This window comes from Dermacentor albipictus, chromosome 1 (assembly GCF_038994185.2).
Source record: "Dermacentor albipictus isolate Rhodes 1998 colony chromosome 1, USDA_Dalb.pri_finalv2, whole genome shotgun sequence".
Lineage (NCBI taxonomy): Eukaryota > Metazoa > Arthropoda > Arachnida > Ixodida > Ixodidae > Dermacentor > Dermacentor albipictus.
Window position 1 is genome coordinate 381,761,193 of NC_091821.1, and position 20,663 is coordinate 381,781,855.

General features: G+C 43.2%; 1 protein-coding gene across 2 annotated transcripts in view; it reads right to left on the reverse strand.

Annotated features, from left to right (window-relative positions):
* Nucleotides 1-231: 231 nt before the first annotated feature.
* The window catches only part of LOC135900310 (gamma-tubulin complex component 4-like), a 40,108-nt gene continuing 19,676 nt past the window's right edge, over nt 232-20,663 (reverse strand). Inside the window, exons 9-15 of one of the 2 annotated variants that reach the window (XM_065429788.1) lie at nt 14,646-14,741; nt 11,221-11,250; nt 11,038-11,143; nt 9,547-9,733; nt 8,424-8,558; nt 2,810-2,926; nt 232-431 (exon numbers count right to left, since the gene is read on the reverse strand). In XM_065429788.1, coding sequence (XP_065285860.1) covers nt 294-431; nt 2,810-2,926; nt 8,424-8,558; nt 9,547-9,733; nt 11,038-11,143; nt 11,221-11,250; nt 14,646-14,741 — 809 coding nt within the window. In that variant the 3' untranslated portion in view covers nt 232-293. The remainder of the gene's footprint in view (nt 432-2,809; nt 2,927-8,423; nt 8,559-9,546; nt 9,734-11,037; nt 11,144-11,220; nt 11,251-14,645; nt 14,742-20,663) is intronic. The other variant, XM_065429789.1, reaches the window with a different exon arrangement.

Consider the following 20,663-nt stretch of genomic DNA (forward strand, 5'->3'; position numbering starts at 1 on the left):
ATTTATAACTTTTGCAGTTCATTTTATACCTAGAACTAAATTAAATTATGTGGTTTTACGTGCCAAAACCACTTTCTGATCATGAGGCACGCCGAAGTGGGGGACTCCGGAAATTTCGACCACCTGGGGTTTTTTAACGTGCACCTAAATCTAAGTGCACGGGTGTTTTTGCATTTCGCCCCTATCGAAGTGCGGCCGCCATGGTTTATACCTAGAATTCAAACAACAAAATTATGATTCACGAGTTTAGTGGTGCAACTTTTTGGCACATTCTGTTCTGATGGGTTGAGATGTCACACTGCATTTGCCGCGCGGGCTGGTACACAGCCAGGGTCCAGGCGTAGCAGCAGCTGGGAGGGCTGTGATTCAGAGAGCTTGTTGTGCAGGGAAGACAGCACTTTTAGAAGCAGCTGCTTGTGACATTGGAATTCCTGCACAAAGCATAACATTAGCATTAAACACAACCTAGGCTCTAAATTTAGATATTCAAACACAAAGAGCTATCACTAAGACTTGTTAAGGAATGGCTGTTGCAAAGTTTGGCCCTAAGGCGAACCACTTTTCATTAGAGCAATGCATCAACGTGTTTAGTAAAAATACAGTAATTACACACTGCAATACTCGCAAACATGTAAAACCAAACTAAACTAAGCAAAACTAAACTAAACGCAACCAAAGGCAAGTAAAATGAACACTTTTATTTATCTTGTGCAGTTACTATCCAAATACATTAAACAGAAGTTTTCAGACAAGTTCTGAAGCGACCTTAACACATTTACAATAGCTCCAGCATTGCATGTGCTCTTGTGTTTAAAATAAAAACGTCCGAGGACACCTAAGCACTGCTTATGAGTTGTGAATGCGGAAGCATTAATGTCCGGCGCTGAGCGGTCCTTCAAATTTTGCATTGCAAGTTATGTGCTGCCTGAGTCAGCAAGCAGCAGCAGCCTAGAGTGCCAACATTGCATGCAATTGACATGCCACTCGATGACTGCGGAAACTCATTGTCGAAAACGCTGGCCTGAGGAAGCGCGAAAGCAGCAGCAGCGAGGGAATTGACCTTTGTGCTGCCTTTCGCTTCAATGTTAACAAAGCAGCGAGAACACAGCGCATACTAAGCTATCAGCACTCAACGCACTCTCTGTCACCATTGCAGATAGGGCCCATGTGGCCGCACCTATCGCCAGACCCCCCCCCGGTGCATTGAGTGCGATGGAAGACGGCGCGCTTCCTCCCTAGCTTCCTCCCTGGCGCGTGCGAGATCGAGTCACCATCCTCAACACACCCTCGCACGATTTCACTCACACCCACAGCATATTGTGCATGGCCACAATGATATCCCGCTTGGACTTTATACAGAACATCACGACGACGGTGGAAATGTGCCTGGAGTGTCCGTATAATTGCTATCGCAATAAAACTGTGTTCTCATAACTAATGGTCATGCAATGTTAATTTAAGCTCTAAAGAATTTTAAGAAATTACACAAAATGTATATAATGTTAAGAACTTAAATGGCAAGCCTGCAATCTAATAAGAACAACATAATCGGATGCCAACATTCCGCAAAGCATTATTATTAGAGAGTTTAAAGCAAACAAAATAAAATATTAAATTATGGGTTACGTGCTTTTGTTAACTTGTATGTGCAAGTTTTTTTTATTTTACACCGCTGAAATATCAGCCTAGCTTCAACAATGTGTATTAATGTCAAAATAGGGGCACTTAAAAATTAAAGGGGCACTTAAACGAAACATAAAATCAGTTTAGACTGTAAGAATATCCTAGAATTCCATTTTAATTAAGAGGAACTGAAGGGCAAACTTCCATATAGGTCGTTTCTTAAGTTTCGTGCCATAACTTTGGCAGCAGTGCAATGGTGTGACGTCATAAATTTCGAAGAACTATTTTCTCATATTTGGGCAAGTATGGCAGTGTAAATGTTCTATAAACATGCTAAGTTCAGTATTTAGCTCCTTTAGAGTACAGTGTAGCCCATTTTTACTGGTGAACAACGAACTAGGCCTGAGCAGGTGCCGTCAAAGTTTATGACGTCACAGAAAGCTGGCGCAGTTTCAAGGCGTCATTGCTATCTGTCTTTTGTTTTTGTGTTTTACCTAGCTTAGGAAACTTCCCCTCAAGGTAAGAGTGGCTTCCTTGGTATTGGAGAAGGATCATTTCCAAATACAACTCCACTTGTTTTATTCTCTTTATTGTCTCTTTAAATGCTTTACTATGTACAGATTGCAGAATTGCAATGTAAACTTCTACTGCTGGGCTACAGGCTTGTAAGCATGGCGCCTCAATTTCTTGAAATTTAGTTACTTATATAAAAAATATAATTAAATCATGCTTTAGGCTTACCTTTCTGTAAAACATCTGAGCACCTGAGTCATAATTTCATTACCACTGGTTTCTAAACATGATTCTTTCAATCAAATGCAACAAACATCATTGTTAATTGGTTTAAGGAATATCTAATGAAGACATTTCTGCATTTTGTCTGTATTTAAATTATGGATATTGCTGCTAGCTCTGAATGAAAGTGTTTTCTTAATGCCTTGCATTACACACAGAAAGTTGGAAATGGTTCCAATCATATCAGCAAAGTATATGCATTCATTAATGAGGCCCTACAGCACCTCCACATTTTTTCCTTGCTCCATCACCCTGCAAGAAAGTTCAACAGCAAGGACGTTTGCGACATTTCATTGGAATCTTGAGAGCCTACGGACATTCAGAAATTTATAATATCGCAGCAACAGGCAATGCTATACAATGGGCTATGAAAGTAAACAGCACTCCTTGCCTGTTCAATGTTCTCGTATTGTGAGAACTGCCTCTGTGTAAGTGGTTCCTTGGTTTCAGGAAAGATGGCACGTAAAGACTGACTCAGGACAAGAATTGACCTAAGACAGTCATGCACCTGAAAGCAACATGACAGACATGCATTCATGGTTTGTCAAAAGAAATGAAATTAAAAATTATAATTAATGACTATGCAAAGTTAGAACATAGAGGAAGGCCTTCAGATCATTACTGCTGTATTTACAAGCGTACCTTTACCCGACATCCCTCCTGTTAAGCGTAGGGCAGTGCCGTCCCTCGATTGCATTAGTCGCTATGCTTCGATGATGCTCCTTAATACAACACACAAAATGTAATTGTGGGCACTAGGCTGAAGAAATATTTCTTAAGCAGCTTCTCATCACAATAATCACAAAGGAATGTTACTGAAGTGCAATCCTCCAGTTGGCAATACTGAAAAGGAGCATCAGTTCCATATATGTTTACTTCCATCATGGAAATATATACCTGCACAGTTGAAATACACCACTTTATTCTTTTGTTAGTCAGAGCACTAGCATTGAGGGTGCATGAAAAACATGAATGAATGAAAATGTGGTGCTGCCTTGTAAATTAATGTTTTCTTGCAAATGCAAACACTTCGAAATGTGTAGTCAAAAGCAAAAAAATAAAAAAAATTGTTGGGGAGACACCCACTGCTTTTTGTAAGCATCTACACTGGTGCACCAAGTATCTTTCATGGCTAGCAGTTTCCAACTCAACCAAATCAATGCTCTGTCAAGCTGGTCTTGCAAGAGTTAGGACCCCATACCTACCAACCTATGAACATTAAAATTTGTAAAGATCCCATAGACTGAGGGAGGAATGATTGAGAAGGGGAGGGGGTCGGTTAGCACGAATTTATTTTTAGACCTTGTCCTGAGTGCACACCTTTTTGAGCGATACATACACACCATATTAACGCCAATTTAAATTTCAACATAGCGCACAATCAGCAGCAAACTTGAAACAACAGATACTAATAACCAACATACTGCTTTTATATCACAGTCACTATTTAAGCAAATTTTCTGTTGTCAATTTCACAGGCTTCAGAAAATTGTCTGTATATAAATAAACTCTATCGAAGCGAGTACCCCTCTGGCATACTTTCACCGAAGCAGGGTATATGTACGGGCTAGTTGGTATTCCATTGCAAACATCACTTGCAGTGTGTACATAGACAGGGACCAAAAGAATGACGAAGACAAGTGCCGACTTCTAACTGATCTTTATTTTGAGTAACACGCATATATACTAAGACACCAAAACAAAAGCCCCCACCCCTCAAAGCACAAAACCGACATGAGTATGCATTCAAAATTCAAAGGAACCATGACTGCCTCCTTAAGGTGAATGAGCACGCATGTGCGTACTCAGAAAAGCAAGTTCTTTATCTGTTATTGCAATTGATGGCTTACTAACCAAGTCACCTTCAGCGATTGCTGCTGCTTCAATGATAAGTCTAGTGCTTTTATTAGAATGCCCAGCTAAGACACTGGTTTTTTCAAACAACGGAATACAGCTGCACTGTGTGCAATGGACACCTAGAAACCCTTCCCGCCCTTAGCGCACTTTATTGCTATGTTCTTGAAATTTAACATTGAGACATCTACCTACCTGCCCTACATAAGATCGACCACATTTCTGGGGTATCTTGTACACTACACCTTTTGAACAATCTACATAATTTTTTCTATCATTGATATTGCAAGGCCTACATCCCTTAGCAACAGGATTAGTTCTGGCGCAAAGCTGTGCGAGTTTTTTCGAAGCAGAGAAAACAACATCGACACCTGCTCTTTGTCCTACTTTTTTAAGTTTGTGGGAGATCCCATGAACATACAGGATAACAGCTGTTTAGTTTCTTCGATCATGTACATGAGGCTCAATGCTGTGAAGATCAGTGCTTAACTTACTACGCAAGTTCTCCGTAAGTAGGAGTAGTACAGTAAAAGCTCGTTAATTCGAACCGCAAGGGGAAGCCGCTTCAGTTCGAATTAACGAAAGTTCGAACTAACGAAAGTGAACGAGAGCAACAGTACACTGCGATTTGGAAGCAGTAGGGCATGTCAGAAATTTGGCGCCTCAGAAAGTGATGGCGTGTGCCGCGGGCACACGCCATCTTCAAGTCAAAGCTCTGAGTCCGACTGTGCCACACCACCGATGTCCACCGAAACGAACGTTAGCCGAGGCTTAACACCATCACAATGAATCGCGACGGCCGATACCTCCTAAGATGAAAACAGAGGTGCACAACCGATGAAGACTGCCGAGACAAAGACGCTGAACATGTGAAGGTGGCGAAGGCCCTGATTCGTTGGTTCTTGATTGCAAGTGCAACTGCGACGTACTTGATTCGCTGTATTTTGGAGCTTGCCGTGCCATCTCCGCACAACATTAGCAGCTGTACAAGATTTGCAAAGCCTCCAAGATTCGCAATGGGCAAGAAGTCTTGGAGGTTACGTAGAACGGAGAGGCGGCAGCCGCCGCTGCCTTCTGGCTGACCCCGCGTCGGTTAGATTTTTTTCCGATTTTGCCTTTTCTCGCCGTTCTCTCCGTTTCGGAGGCAATACAGCCTTGTGTGTAGGCAGTAGGCGCGTTTCTCTGGCCGTGTGCCAGGCGAGCGTAGTTCGAATTATCCGTGAAGGAACCTTCTCGCGTTCGAATTAACGGACTTTTTTATACATAGACTTCTGTGGAGCTTGGCCGGACCAGATCGTACAGTTTGAATTATCCATAAATTCGAATTATTGAAGTTCGAATTAACGAGCTTTCACTGTAGTAGGAGCACCGTAAGTAGTAGGAACTATGAAGGTAGTTCGTCGGGCATAGCTAACACTGTTTGTCTTCACCCATCCATCCGTGTCACCTTGACAACTTTCGCCCTTGCCAGGCACGCATCCTGACTTACTGCTTTCGAAGCCGGAATGGACAGCTACCTCTGAGGTTCTTGCGGCCTTCGGTGGATTTCTTCCGTCCGCAGGGCATGGAAAAAGACTGTGTAAACTCCTGCATTCCGAATGGATGAGGAAGGAAAGGATTTATCGTCAATCACTCGGTATTCAAGTGGATCGAGGACCTGGGAGCCATCAAGTCAAGGCCCGGAAACGACAAGAGCTGAATGTGCTTATTGACAGCACCCTAGAACAGAGGTGGCAACAAGAATTGTTTCGTCTTCGCAACAGGCGTGTGGCATCTACCCCTAAGACAGACAACGACGCAAGTTCACATAGAAGTAGGTCTGACTCTGCTGGACTTCGTCACACAGACTTTCGCTCTTGGGCCTAAGTTTGCCGCAGTGGGAAGGATCACTCCAGCGGAACTTCTCACTATGGTGTGTGATGTGTCGAGGCGTGCTCTGGAATCTGAGGGTGACCGTTGCATGTCTGAGGGCGCGGACGTGCTCTGGTTGTACTCTCCTCGTCAAAATGCTATTCCTGCTGAAAGGGTGTTTTCCTACCTTACCGACAAAAGGCTTTGTCTTGCAGCAGTTGACAAAGAAGGTGGGTTTTTTGTACCAAAAATAATTTCTTGGAAAAAGCGCAAGCTTCCATTGATTCTGTGTTTATTAGGGGAACTGGTGTTGATCTGAGGAAGGTAAAATTGCAAGCAAAATGGATATTATTGGAACTGAATCTAGGCACTCTTGCATAATCTGTAGACAGCAAGGAAGGGTTGGCCCTTCGGATGTTTTTTTCGGCGAAAACTCGCAAGCCGGAGTTACATTTTAGTGTCATTATTTTGGAAAAGGGAACGCGGCAATACTCCTTTTTCTACTGGCTCCAGTGTCGCCTTAAGAAGCTAGATGTTAAGGATCCGTTTCTGGTTAAAGGACCTTCTGAGGTTATACACTACCTTTCTCAACATTCTGACGTTCCATTTAAGGCTATGTCCATAGATATAAAAGACATGTTTTATTCTATTCTGCATCAGGTGCTCTTGGTTGTTATCGAAAAAGCCATTTGTAGTTTTGGTGCTGTTGCGTTCCAAAATGAATATGGTGTGTCCGTTTCAGATTTTATAAAATTGCTTCAACTTTACCTTTCCTCAAGCTTCGTCGAATGGAATGGGAATGTTTTCCTTAAAAAAAGCGGGATATGTATAGCGTCTTGTATCGCTCCCTCGTTGAGCGACTTATTTTTGGCTTACCTAGACAGGAATGTCATGTCACGGCTGGGCAACACAAAAATCGAAAAAGCCTTTCGTTATGTGGATGACCTTTTGATTCTGTTTAATTGTGAAGACAGCTGTGTGGCGGCCTTTGATCGTCAGAGGTTGGATCTGTTTGATGAATGCTTAACTCCGCTCAGACTCACATATGAGCTTCAGGAGAATGGATCCCTTAGGTTTCTAGATTTGAATTTATCTTTTGCCTGGCAACATGTATGCTGGATGTATGAGCCACGAGCCAATAAGCCTCTATATTCCTATGCATCCGCCCATTCAAAACTGGTTGACAGAGGTATATTGTTCATGCTTGCTTGCATAATGCACCAACAAAATCCTGTTATCATTTGATAGAACCTAGTTTCAGTTTGCAGATCAGTCAGTTGAGGACGGCAGGGCACCCTAGCAACCTTTTTGTCTCAGTCTCGGAGAACTTGCATAGCAAATTAAGCACTGATCCTCACAGCATTGAGCCTCAGGTACATGATCGAAGAAACTAAACAGCTGTTATCCCGTACGTTCATGGGATCTCCCACAAACTTAAAAAAATAGGACAAAGAGCAGGTATCAATGTTGTTTTCTCTGCTCAAAAAAAACTTGCACAGCTTTGCGTCAGAACTAATCCTGTTGCTAAGGGATGTAGGCCTTGCAGTATCAATCATAGAAAAAATGATACAGATTGTTCGAAAAGTGTAGTGTACAAGATACCCCTGAAATGCAGTCGGTCTTATATAGGGCAGACAGGTAGGTGTCTCAATGTTAGATTGCAAGAACATAGCAATAAAGTGCATATAGGGCCGGAAGGGTTTCTAGGTGTTCATTGTGCACAATGCGGCTGTACTCCCACTGTTTGAAAAAAACCAGTATCTTAGCTAGGCGTTCTAATGAAAACACTAGACTTATTATTGAAGCAGCAGTGATCGCTGAAGGTGACTTGGTTAGTAAGCCGTCAATTGCATTACCAGATAAAGAACTTGCTTTTCTGAGGTCGCACATGCACGCTCGTTCATCTTAAGGAGGCGGTCATGGTTTCTTTTAATTTTGAATGCATACTCATGTCAGTTTTATGCTTGTTATGTGTGTTATATATGCGTGCTATATATGCGTGTTACTCAAAATAAAAACCAGTTGGAAGTCAGTGCTTGTCTTCGTAGTTCTTTTGGTCGCTGTCTACGTAAACGCTGTGAGTGGTGTTTGCAATACTTTCACCAATGGAAGATTTCCAATGGTAGGATCGGAGAGCAACGATCAAAGTTTTTTATGAACATAATGTATTTTTCATACAACTTAACACAATGTTTGTAAAACCGTTAAGCAAACCCAAATTTGTAAACTTTCTCAAAAATTTGGTAGAGTGGCAGGTATAGGACTCACATTCAAGTCAGTACACTGAGAATGTAACTCACAGGTTTCAGCATTATCAAGCTGTCCTTGAGAAGGGAAGCAAGGTAACTGTTATGCAAATGTTGGATGGCTTCAAAATCTCGAGTCTGTGTCACTTGTCCAAGAAGACGACCCAACTGGCTTTCTATCACGTCCACCTGGACATCACAAGCAGTGAGGGACTACATTAACATTTGCATGTTACATGTATTTCTTGGCATACGTGCCTTCTACAACAGCAGCTTTGGAGAGGTATGTATCAAAGGTGGCTTACAATACAGAATTTAAACCAAATTTTGAAGGATTGGTTTTCATATACCAAGGAATACCTACAACCTTCCTTGATTTAAGTAAAAGATTCGTGAGATGGTTTCTGTATTTTTATAAAAGAATGCGGAGACAAGTCAAGCTCCCACTAACTTCAAGATTAAATTGTGCTTTCACTATCCCAGTGTTCACTGTGGCATTGCATAGATCCTATGAAGCAAAGCAACTTACTTTGTGTGCTGACTGAATTATAACTTCCAATACTGTAAACGACATTGCAAGTTTTTATTTACAACCTCAATATTTTGCTTTGCCCACCATGCATAAAGTTTTGCAATAGTAATGCACAAGAGCTAAGTTTCACGAAATGGAAAGGCTAGAGCATATTATGACAATAGAAGGGATTGTTCAGAGGACCAATTATTTGCAAATGAATAGCTATTTTCAAAATTGTGAAAATTATATCATGGTGAAAATTGGATCGCTCATAGTAACAACTAATCTTTTCAGAGCTGTTGATTTCTTTTTGATAGCTCTATCTGTAAGAAGCAAAGCATTTACTGAGAAAGGCATAGTTTGCATTCACTCAAATGTAGTATAGAGCTCTGACTGTTTCCTTTGCGTTACTGGTTATTAATAGTTTTACATATTATTGCTTGCACATTCAACACAGATCCTGCAATCCGTGAACTTTTGACACTGGTTGTACGTCAGGGGGCATAAACTACCAAATCCTGCCACGGTTGCTCAGTGGATCATCACATTTTGCTACTGAGCGCACAGCTGCAAATTCAAGTGCTGCACATGCTTGCTCTGACAGGAGAATGCACACCTACAAAGGAAGGCCACTTGAAAAAGAGCCACAAGGAACTGGTCTACCTGGAGGTAGTACTGGAGGCTGTCCAAAAGGTGGGCCATCTCTGCACGCAGCTGCATCATGCGCCGCATCAGGGGACAGCCCTGCAGGGGCCCCGTGCGTGCCACCTTACACTGGAGCACCCAGCATTCCTGGAGGAGGGTCTGGGCCCGCTGCAAGCCAAACAGCAGCCGGAACAGCCGGGAGTACCTGTGAGACAGCCACCGTGCTAATGCCGCCACTTGTGTCATCCTGCTCTGCTCTGCTGTCCTCTTCTTCAAGCTGTTTCGAGATGCAGGCTTCACACCAACTGAGCCAGCTCTTATGAAACACTGCTATGATGTTTTCTTACAGAGCACTGTGGGAGATGCATACCAATGAAAATAAGAATACCGATGTCATTTCAAGTTTGGTTGTGCTGAATATACCACCTGTTCTTTTTTGGTATGAATCGATTTCTTTAAAAATGGTTCGTGACAAATAGTGCTCTTATTGCCGTTTCAGGTGCACTTCTGGAATAGGCGGAAATTACCTGCGTAAGGTACCACCATGTTTTTGTGGCTAATTAAAAAAGCTTCACTAAGTGAAATTCTTGATTATTCACTTTAGGGTACATACTGCAATAAAAAAATTGAAGCTGGGTTGTCGTTTGCTTAGCAGAAATTATAAGATGCACTACTTTCGAGATATCTGGCCTTAGAGTGTGCTATGAAATACACTGGCATTCCAGTCAAGTTTCCCAAAAGTGTGCATCAAGCACTTTGGAACAATCTGACCTGGAATACTGATGAACTTTTTAGGGGATTTTGGGGACAGCCGTTTCGAAAGCAGCACTAGTCTTAGGCTTTCCGCTATACAAACATGACTTCACTACTACTCGATTTCAATTTTGCAATTGTGACATGCATCCTAAAGTAAATAATTAAAAGGCTAATTCGTGAATTTTTTAAAGTTAGCCACCTGGACATTTCGATTTGTCATGCAAGTAATCTCTGCTTCTTCAGGTAATACATTTGAACAGACTGAATTGCACTATATGCTTCCTGCGATATAAAAAAACTTGTTCGAAGTAATAAAGCACATCGCGTACATGTGCTAAAGACTTGATATAAGACGAATGCGAAAGGGCATTAGAAATCCATTTGTACTGTTGGACGTTCAGCTTTGTAAAGATGTTGTGGATACATGGGAGCTAAACAAAAGTTCTCGCACGGTGATGTATTAAAAATCTGCAGTGGACAAAATAGCAACCTCCACAAAGTGCCACAGATAAGTATTACACTACATTTTGTACTGATCTAATACAACTTTATTTTTTTATCTCTACCCCCTCCTTTCTTTTTTCACTATATAACTAATCATGCTACAGACACAGTTAAAAACAATTTGATGCAGTTCTCAAAAAACAAAAGGAAGCTAAAAGGCTCTTGCTTTAAAGCGGCAATCTGTAAAACTAATGTGACACAGAGCTCATTTGCCAAACTGCCCTTACCAGTGTTTTCCACAGGACTTACTTTGACATGGTGGCTGGAGTGAAGAACACATGCAGAGGCGTCTTGACCTTGTAGGTCAGGCCTATTGTTTCCCATCCAGCCAAAGGTGGTTGACTGCTGTCCTGCGCTGCAGAAAAGACATTCCACTGTCATTTAATGTGATGTGCAGTCTGCGCTTTCGTCTGTCATGCAGATTCGACTTACAATAACTCTTCTGTAAAAAATGGATGCAGCCTGAAATCAGTGAGAAAGAAACTTGGCATAGGACGAACCAAGATGTATGCACTGAAAGATAAGCAGGATAATATCATAAGCAATCTCGAAGATATAGTAAAAGAAGCGGAAGAATTCTACGCTGACCTGTACAATACCCAGAGGAGTCAGGATACTTCCATTAGAAACAGTAATGAACAGGATACAGAAACTCCTCCTATAACTAGCGATGAGGTCAGAAGGGCCTTGCAAGACATGAAACGAGGAGGAGCGGCAGGAGAAGATGGAATAACAGTCATTTAATCAAACATGGAGGAGACATAATGCTTGGAAAACTGGTGGATCTTTATACGAAGCGTCTATTGACTGCAAGGGTCCCAGAAACTGGAAGACTGCAAACATTATACTAATCCACAAAAAGGGAGACGTTAAAGAATTGAAAAATTATAGGCCCATTAGCTTACTCCCAGTATTATATAAAATATTTACCAAAATAATCTCCAATAGAATAAGGGCAACGCTGAACTTTAGTCAACCAAGGGAACAGGCTGACTTCAGGAAGAGGTACTCTACAATGGATCACATTTATGTCATTAATCAGGCTATCGAGAAATCTGCAGAGTACAATAAGCCTCTCTATATGGCTTTCATAGATTACGAAAAGGCATTTGATTCAGTAGAGATAAGAGTAGTCATAGAGGCATTACGTAGTCAAGGGCTGCAGAACGCTTACGTAAATACCTTGGAAAATATCTACAGAGGTTCTATAGCTACCTTAATTCTACACAAGAAAAGCAGGAAGATACCAATAAAGAAAGGGGTCAGACAGGGAAACACAATTTCTCCAATACTATTCACTGCATGCTTGGAAGAAGTGTTCTAGCTATTAAACTGGGAAGGCTTAGGAGTAAGGATCGACAGCGAATATCTCGGCAACCTTCTGTTTGCCGATGACATTGTTCTATTCAGCAACTATGCAGATGAGTTACAACAAATGATTGAGGACCTTAACAGAGAGAGTGTAAGAGTGGGATCGAAGATTAATATGCAGAAGACAAAGATAATGATGAATAGTCGGGCAAAGCAACAAGAGTTCAGGATCACCAGTCAGCCTCTAGAGTCTGTGAAGGAGTATGTTTACCTAGGTCAATTAATCACAGGGAACCCTGATCATGAGAATGAAATTCATAGAAAAATAAAAATGGGTTGGATCACATATGGTAGACATTGTCAGCTCCTGACTGGAAGCTTACCATTATCATTGAAAAGGAAGGTGTACAATCAGTGCATTTTACCAGCGCTGACATATGGGGCAGATACTTGGAGACTGACAAAGAAGCTTGAAAACAAGTTAAGGGTTAAGCAAAGAGTTAAGCAAAGTTAAGTTAAGTTAAGCAAGTTAAGCAAAGAACGATGGAACAAAGCTTGCTAGACATAATGTTAACAGACAGAAAGAGAGCGGCTTGGATCAGAGAGCAAACGGGTATAGATGATATTCTAATTGACATCAAGAGATAAAAATGTAGTTGGGCAGGTCGTGTAATGCGCCGGTTAGATAACCGTTGGACCGTTAGGGTTACAGAATGGGTACCAAGAGAAGGGAAACGCAGTTGAGGATGGCAGAAGACTAGGTAGGTGGAGCATGAAATTAGGGAATTCGCGAGTGCTAGTTGGAATTGGTTGGGCGCAGGACAGGGGTAATTGGAGATCGCAGGGAGAGGCCTTCGTCCTGCAGTGGACATAAAACAGGCTGATGCTGTTGCTGCTGCTGAACCCTCCTGCCATAAAGATGTGAAAGTTCTTCTCTATTCAAAAGTAGACGGGAAAGCAAAACCTTCTATGCAATAATAGACTGCCATAAAACACAGGTGCACTGTTCAATTGAGAACCTCACTGGTATTCAGTACAACAAAACATCACTATAATTGTTTAGCTTCAGAGGGAGAAATGAACTTGATTGTATTCCATAGATACTCTATTGATAAAAAAAAAATATATATATATTTTCCAGGTCTTCGTATACAAGAACAGAGCTGCAATCAGTGCTAGCTGGCATACTAATTTAGAATTCCCTTTAATTATAGAACACCCTATCATACATCTTGATTTCCATGAACCTAAGTTACTCATAGCTTGCTACATTATTATGCAATGCTAGCAGACTCCTGAGCCTATACAGCAGCGTGTTTTCTTCCCCAAAATTTATAATAATTACATATTTTTGTTTTCTGATATTTGATTTGATATTCAGCTTTTTTCCTTGATTCGATTACATTTTAAATCTACTATTCGGTATTCACACACCCCTAGTGCTAAATGCTCACTTCCGATGGGCTCTGCAGCTGGGCCAGTCTTTAGGCTTAGGCTTAGTGTAGCGATACACGATTGAGAACTTCTCTTTACCTGCAACATGAAGGATAACCACGCACAAAATAACCAGCAAGGTGAGTTAGTCTCACAACTGTTTTCATTTAGGTTCCTTTATACCAGTAGCCACAATGGTGCATGCTAGTAAAAGTGGTACGTGCAGACCTTTTCGTGTGCATAAAAGGGTCCACATGATTCTGCTTAATGTCCAGTGACAGCGCACTGCAACTGAACCCAGTATAGTCCTGCACCAAACAGCAGTGTGTTTCAGAAAGTGCGACAAGTGTGTGACACTCTTAATTTCGTTTCACGTAAGTTCCTCTAAGTGTAATATTTTTACAAATATGTTCCACATATTTAGCGTAATTTTGCGGAATGAGATTAAATGTGACAGAGTATCATTGGCAAGAAGCTCTATTAAAAAGTAAGTAGAACACTTCTGCAATGTGTTAAAACTTACTTAGCAAAACCTATGTGGAAGGAGATTAAGAGCGCTCGTCTGCTTCTAGCCTCTGTCTATGTCACTTCGCGCTACAATTCAAGATCATGTTATCGTACCAACTCGTCCAACTCTCTATCCTTTTGCATTAAGAGTGTACATTGCGAATTGCCTGTTCTGCCACTCAATATCTTGTAGAACACTTCTGCAATTAGTTAAAATTTACTTAGAGAAACCTATGTGAAACGAGATTAAGCATGAACACTGGGCATTGTCTGTTCTGCCACTCAGTATTTTATAGAACATGTACTTAGTGAAACCTATGTGAAAGGAGATTAAGAGCGTACATTGGGGATTACTTGTTCTGCCACTCAATAGTTTATGTGTCATGGAGGTGACAATGTTAAGGTTTCAGTGTGTTGCAATCAGAGGAGATTAGAAGAGGCAAATGGATGCATGAGTACATTTTTGCAGATCAAATTATATTGATTTTCCAGGCTCACCCTTTCTATATTTTGGAGATGACACAGCAAAGTAGAGTAGTGCTTTTCTGCGTATGTATTGTGATTCCCCCATACTCTGATCGCAGGTTATCCCGCTCATGACTCACACAGTGAAGGCCCAACTGTGATGCGGAATTGTTCAGCAAGGTTCTCATCTTCTGACTGGAGCAGACTGCAGGCCTGCTGGAAGATGACGTTTACATCTGAAGAAAAAAAAAACACACATCAAAATTATTTAACAATGTTACTCTCTCTACCTAATTGCAGAACTGCAGATGAGGAAAATTAAGTTCTTTTTGTCTGCTTCACCCCTGGTGCAGCTGACAGCACTTTCATTAACTGTCTGTGTTAGTGAGTTTAATTTAATCCTACTGCAGTTGTGGGGGTCCCAAAGATTGGCATACATGCCTTTTGCATTGTTATACTGGCATAAGAAGATGCTTTTTGGTCTTCACAGGGAGTCCTTTTTTTCGCCCTAATGACATTAATGACAGTAATGACCCTAGCACACACATTACATCAAATAGTGCCAAGAGAAGTTGCAGTGAAAATGTAAAATACCATATCTGCATGAATATAATGAATTTTTCTTCCTCACGAATTATCAGTTTGAGAAAGCACCTTACAATTAATATTTGAAACCATGCTATGAATAAAATGTGCGTTTTACTCTCGTGCCTTCTTTCATGCATTAAAATGTGGTGAGCTAAGCCACCGGCCAAACAAGCTTTGCAGAAAAGCCAACCTCTTTACAGCAGGAGGCGCAGGCCTAGGAATAGGGAAAGCGCAATGCAAGGCAACGAAGAGAAATGGAGGTGACAACACATTATGATTCAGCCCACTATGAATGTTTACCCAAAGGTCTGAAGTCTAATGGCCAGATCCACTACACTAATATGCGTCCTTGTAGGCACCAGTGTGCATACATCACAATGTGCCAAAAGGCACTGCACACGCTGGTGCTGATGGGATTCGAGATTGGCAGCATGAGTTATAATTGTAGTGTCACTATTTTGATTTTCTGAGTGATTAAAGACATTCCCTTGTGTTTTATTGCTACACGCGAGTGGTATTTTTTTTGTTTGAACGAGGCGCGTGGGCGCCATCACTCAAGAAAACAGGAGAAAGAACGAACTGAGCTCCACGCAGTGAATCTAACCAGTCAGCGCTGCAACCGCTGTTGTAAATATAGCCTGTAAATAGTTGCTCGTCTTACTGACTCATTCTTCACGTAACATTGTGATGGAGGTGGAACGTTCCCCGTCCTTGCCACGGAGCTCCGAAGCGGCCGCAATGTCGTCTTCTCAGCCATGGCTTCCGATGGAATCACCCCATCGCCACCTACACCTGCGGCACCATCCACAATGTACGTTACGGTTCCTAGTCTCCGTGATCCTAGAACATTCTCCGCCCAATTATGTTGACGTTGACGACTGGCTCAGCGTGTATGAGCGTGTTAGCCACCACTGGGACCCTACCATCATGCTTGCCAATGTGATCTTTTATCTGAACAGGACACCACGTGTCTGGTTTCGCACCCATGAGATCGAGCTCTCCAGGTGGCACATTTTCAAAGAGCGGCTTCACAACCTATTTGGCAACCCGTCAGGTCGCCAACAGGCTGTGCGAAAAGAGCTTGCCGCCCTTGTCCAGTCGTCGACTGAACCGTATCTCTCTTACATAGAGGAAGTGCTCGCGCTTTGCCAGAAAATTGATGAGCACATAACTGAGGTTGACAAGGTGGGCCATATCGTAGCAGGCATCGTGGACAATGCCTTCAATTTGCTCGTCTATAACGACGTTTCTACCGTCGACGCCATCATAAGAGAATGCCGCTGTGTTGTCCTATAGTTTTCCCGGCTCCCAAACACTCCTGCCACGTCCTCTTGCTCCACTTTTACCACCACATAACCATTTCAAGAGAACGTCACACGTAAAGTTCGCCGTGAGATTGAAGCGGCGAGTCCGGCCCCCTTCATCCACAACTCCCTGACGGTACCTTTGACAAAGCGGCGCCCGCTATTTCCATTATTCAAGCAGTTGTGCGGCAAGAAATTGCAAACCTTGGCATCCCTACCATCTGCTCTGTCTCCTGACCTGATTCGGCACCCATTCCCATGTCCACAACCTGTAATGACCAGTATTTCACTCCCAGCCCATGCAATCCTGCTGAATGGCGAATCCCAAATGGCAAACTGATCTGCTTCCGCTGCCACCGCATTGGTCATGTATCCCGCCACTGCCGCACCACTTCAATGCCGCCGTACTGGACCTCGTTTCCTGCTCCTCGCCCAAACGCCGACGCTCTCCGTTATTCACCTCGCCGTCTGTACCCTACTTCTGGTGCCCCTGACAGCCGCTCCTCCGTGTGATTGCCGTCGCCTCAACGCAGTCGCTCCTCGTCACCCCAACCTCGCCGCTTTTCCTCGCCAAACCGACAGACGGAAAACTAGGCCATGCAGCTCTTGGAGGTAGTGCTGCATCGTGTTCATCTTGTCCAAATCCTCTGTTGACGCACCTCAGCAACACGAACTTAATTGAAGAAGACGTAGATGGTGTTACATTGACGGCATTAATTGATACGGGAGCCCAAGTGTCCATAATGAGCGCTAACCTATGTGGTCGCCTCAAACAAGTTCTTACGCCTGCCACCACTCGAGCCGTACGCGTCGCCAGTGGTGTCCCTGTTGCCCTCAGGGGTATGTGCACTGCTCGCATAGGAACTGCTGGCCGCCAAGTTCCAGTCCTGTTCACCGTGCTGACCAGTTGCCCTCATTACCTACTCTTTGGGCTCGACTTTCTGACGACGCATTCTGCTCTCATCGACTGTTCCACCGGTACGGCGTGCCTCGAGCTCCCTCTTCTTTCAGACGTTAGCCCCGAACAACCGAACACCCTCTGCACTACAGCGTTTGTTCACTTACCTCCAAAAGCCCTAACCTTCATCGAATTAACCTCAATGGCAACCATGCCTGATGGCGACTATGTCCATGAATACTTTGTTTAGCGCAAAATGACACACACAAGAAAGACGACAGGACAAGGCGCTACTCTCAACTGACATCATTTTATTGCATCACTCCTTTATAGACCGCTTAAACCAGAGGAACATGCGCAGTGAGCACCATGCCGTGGAGCCACCAACATCTGATCCCAAGAGCGCACTCATGCGACAGAATCCAAAAAACCAAATTCAGCGCTGTACAAGGTTAAGGAAGGCACACTAATGCACTGTAACCCCAATGACTGAATGAAAAATGCTTCCGATAACCCTCGGGCGGTGGTGTCACAGCTCATTTTCAACATCTTGGTATCACGAAACATGGGTTTGCACTTGCATGTTTTACAATGCTGAGCCAAGTGGGAACCAGTGCCTGTTGGTATGGTTCGCTCATGTTCTCTAAGGTGCTCGTTAACACAGCGGCCTGACTGCCCTACATACACTTTGCCACATGACATGGAAATCTTATAAACCAAACCGACGCTGCAATCTACAAACTTCATGTGGTTCTTTTCACAATCAGGTTTTTTACTTGTTTTAGAAATACGGCTGCACAACATTGACAGTTTCTGAGGAGTGGAAAACACTACCGGAATTTGGCATCTAGTAAAGACATTCTTTAGATTGTGAGCCACTCTGTGGCAATACGGCACAACTTCAGGCCTCTTCTTTTGTGTGATGCAGTTACTTTTGTGCCACTTCCCTTTCAGTTTCTGAAGCAATACCTCCGAGACTGACGTCACCACCACACTTGGGTAACCAGCAGCCTGCAGCCTATTTAACTGTGCAAAGAAACTCATGTTCGCAGAGTGATGACAAGATTTCATTAAGGAAGATTCTAAACACATCAAAGCGATGGCACGTTTCCAGTCTTTGAGTGCACAGACGCGTAAGGTAAAGGTTCCTTACGTGCACGTGGCGAGTACATCCAACAGGCGTGGCCTGTTTGTAAGGATAGCTGCAAATCTAAAAACTGGAGTTTACCGTCCCTAGATAGCTCATGTGTGAATGTTAAACCTTTGCCATTGTCATTGAACAGAGTTAAAATATAAACTACCATCACGGAGCATTCGTTGTTAGCCTGTTCTATCACAACAAGAAAATCGTCAACATATCTAAAAATTTGAACCGAGTCATTGTTTAAGGCACTCTTAAGAGCGCAGTCGACAAAAGATAAAAAACTATTACAAAGAGCAGGCGCCACACATGAACCAATACACACACCATTTTTCTAGATAAAAAGGTTATTTTCAAACCGGATAAAAGTTGCACTTAAATAGTTGCACTCCTCGATGGGGTGGACTGCCTTAGTAGGACCGCCACTGGGAGCGCGCCACCTTTGACAGCTGTGATCAAAAGGACAGTATCTTTCTTTAGAGACAATGAACTTCGGCTGTTACTGAGTGACAAAGAGGGCGGTTTTGTGATAGCTCCGTCTGCTGTCTTCAACAAAAAAGCCATTGAGGCTGTCAACAAGAACTTCATTCTGGCAAATGAGAAAGCTCAGAAGGTAAAACGCAAAGCCATTTCTTTGTTGGAAAATATAGACCTCACCAAGATTGTGAAAGATGTAAAACAATGTAAGGTACTTGCTTTAGAGGTTTTTTTCACTGCAAAAACACACAAACCGGATGTGCCTTTCTGTACAATGGATGTGCCTTTCCGACGTGTCTCCAGATCCTCCTGATTACCCGCAGGATGCCTTGAACCTCGATGGCCCATCATGTCCCATGGTCACTCCGGACCTTGCAACTGACCAAGCAGCCGCTCTATCTCGCCTTTTGCTTTACTACCATGACATATTTGACACTGACAATCGACCACTTGGTCAGACGTCCCTTGTTAAGCATCGGATAAACACTGGTGATGCTGTTCCCATTCGCCACCGACCGTATCGCGTGTCCACAGCAGAGCGGCAAGTTATTAAGCAGGAAGTAAACAGGATGCTCGCTAGCGGCATTGTTGAGCCCTCGTCGAGTCCTTGGGCGTCGCCAGTCGTGCTCGTCAAAAAGAAAGATGGCACATGGTGTTTCTGCATTGATTACCGCCACCTGAACCGAATTACTAAAAACAATGTTTACCCTTTGCCCTGAATTGACGACACTCTTGATTGAATTCACAGTGCCAAATACTTTTCGTCCATCGACCTTCGATCTGGTTATTGGCAGATTTCCGTCGATGAGCAAGACCAAGAAAAGACCGCTTTCGTCACTCCAGATGGCCTCTGCCAATTCAAGGTTATGCCGCTTGGTTTATGCAATGCCCCCGCCACGTTTTAATGGACGATCGACTCTCCGCTTCAAGGTTTCAAATGGTCAACTTGGCTTTGTTACCTCGACGACGTCCTTGTGTTTTCTCCTACATTTGAGACGCACCTTGAGCGCATCGCAGCTATCCTTAACGTTTTCCACAAGGCTTGGGCTCCAATTAAACTCATCGAAGTGCCACTTTGGACGCCGACAGATTACAATGCTAGGCCATCTCGTCGATGCTTTCGGAGTACAACTCGACCCGGAGAAGGTTCGAGCAGTAACGGCTTTTCCTGTACCTCAGTCTGTCAAAGACGTCTGGAGTTTGGTGGGGCTCTGTTCTTATTTCCAACGGTTCATGAAAGATTTCGCAGCAATCACTTGACTACTCACTGAACTTCTGAAGAAAGACGTGCCTTTTACGTGGGGTTTCCCTCAGGCAGACACATTTTCATGCTTTATCACGATTCTCACCAATCCAACGGTCTTGGCCCACTTGGACCCATCTGCACCTACAGAGTCCGAACCGATGCCAGCGGTTATGGGATCGGCGCCGTCTTATCGCGACGCCAACACTGACACGGTCGCGTTACAGCCTACGCTAACCAGCTCCTTACAACTGCAGGTCGCAACTATTCGATTACCGAGCATGAATGTCTTGCTCTCGTCTGGGCTGTTTTTCAAAGTTTCAACCATATTTATATGGCAAGCCCTTCTCAGTAATCACAGACTATCATGCACTCTGTTGGCTTTCGTCGCTCAAGAATATCCCTACACAGTGACTTACAAGTCGGGACGCCAACACCAGGACGCACTTTTCCCCTCTCGCTACCCAGTCGAAGACACGACCTCTACTTCTGATACTGACACCGACA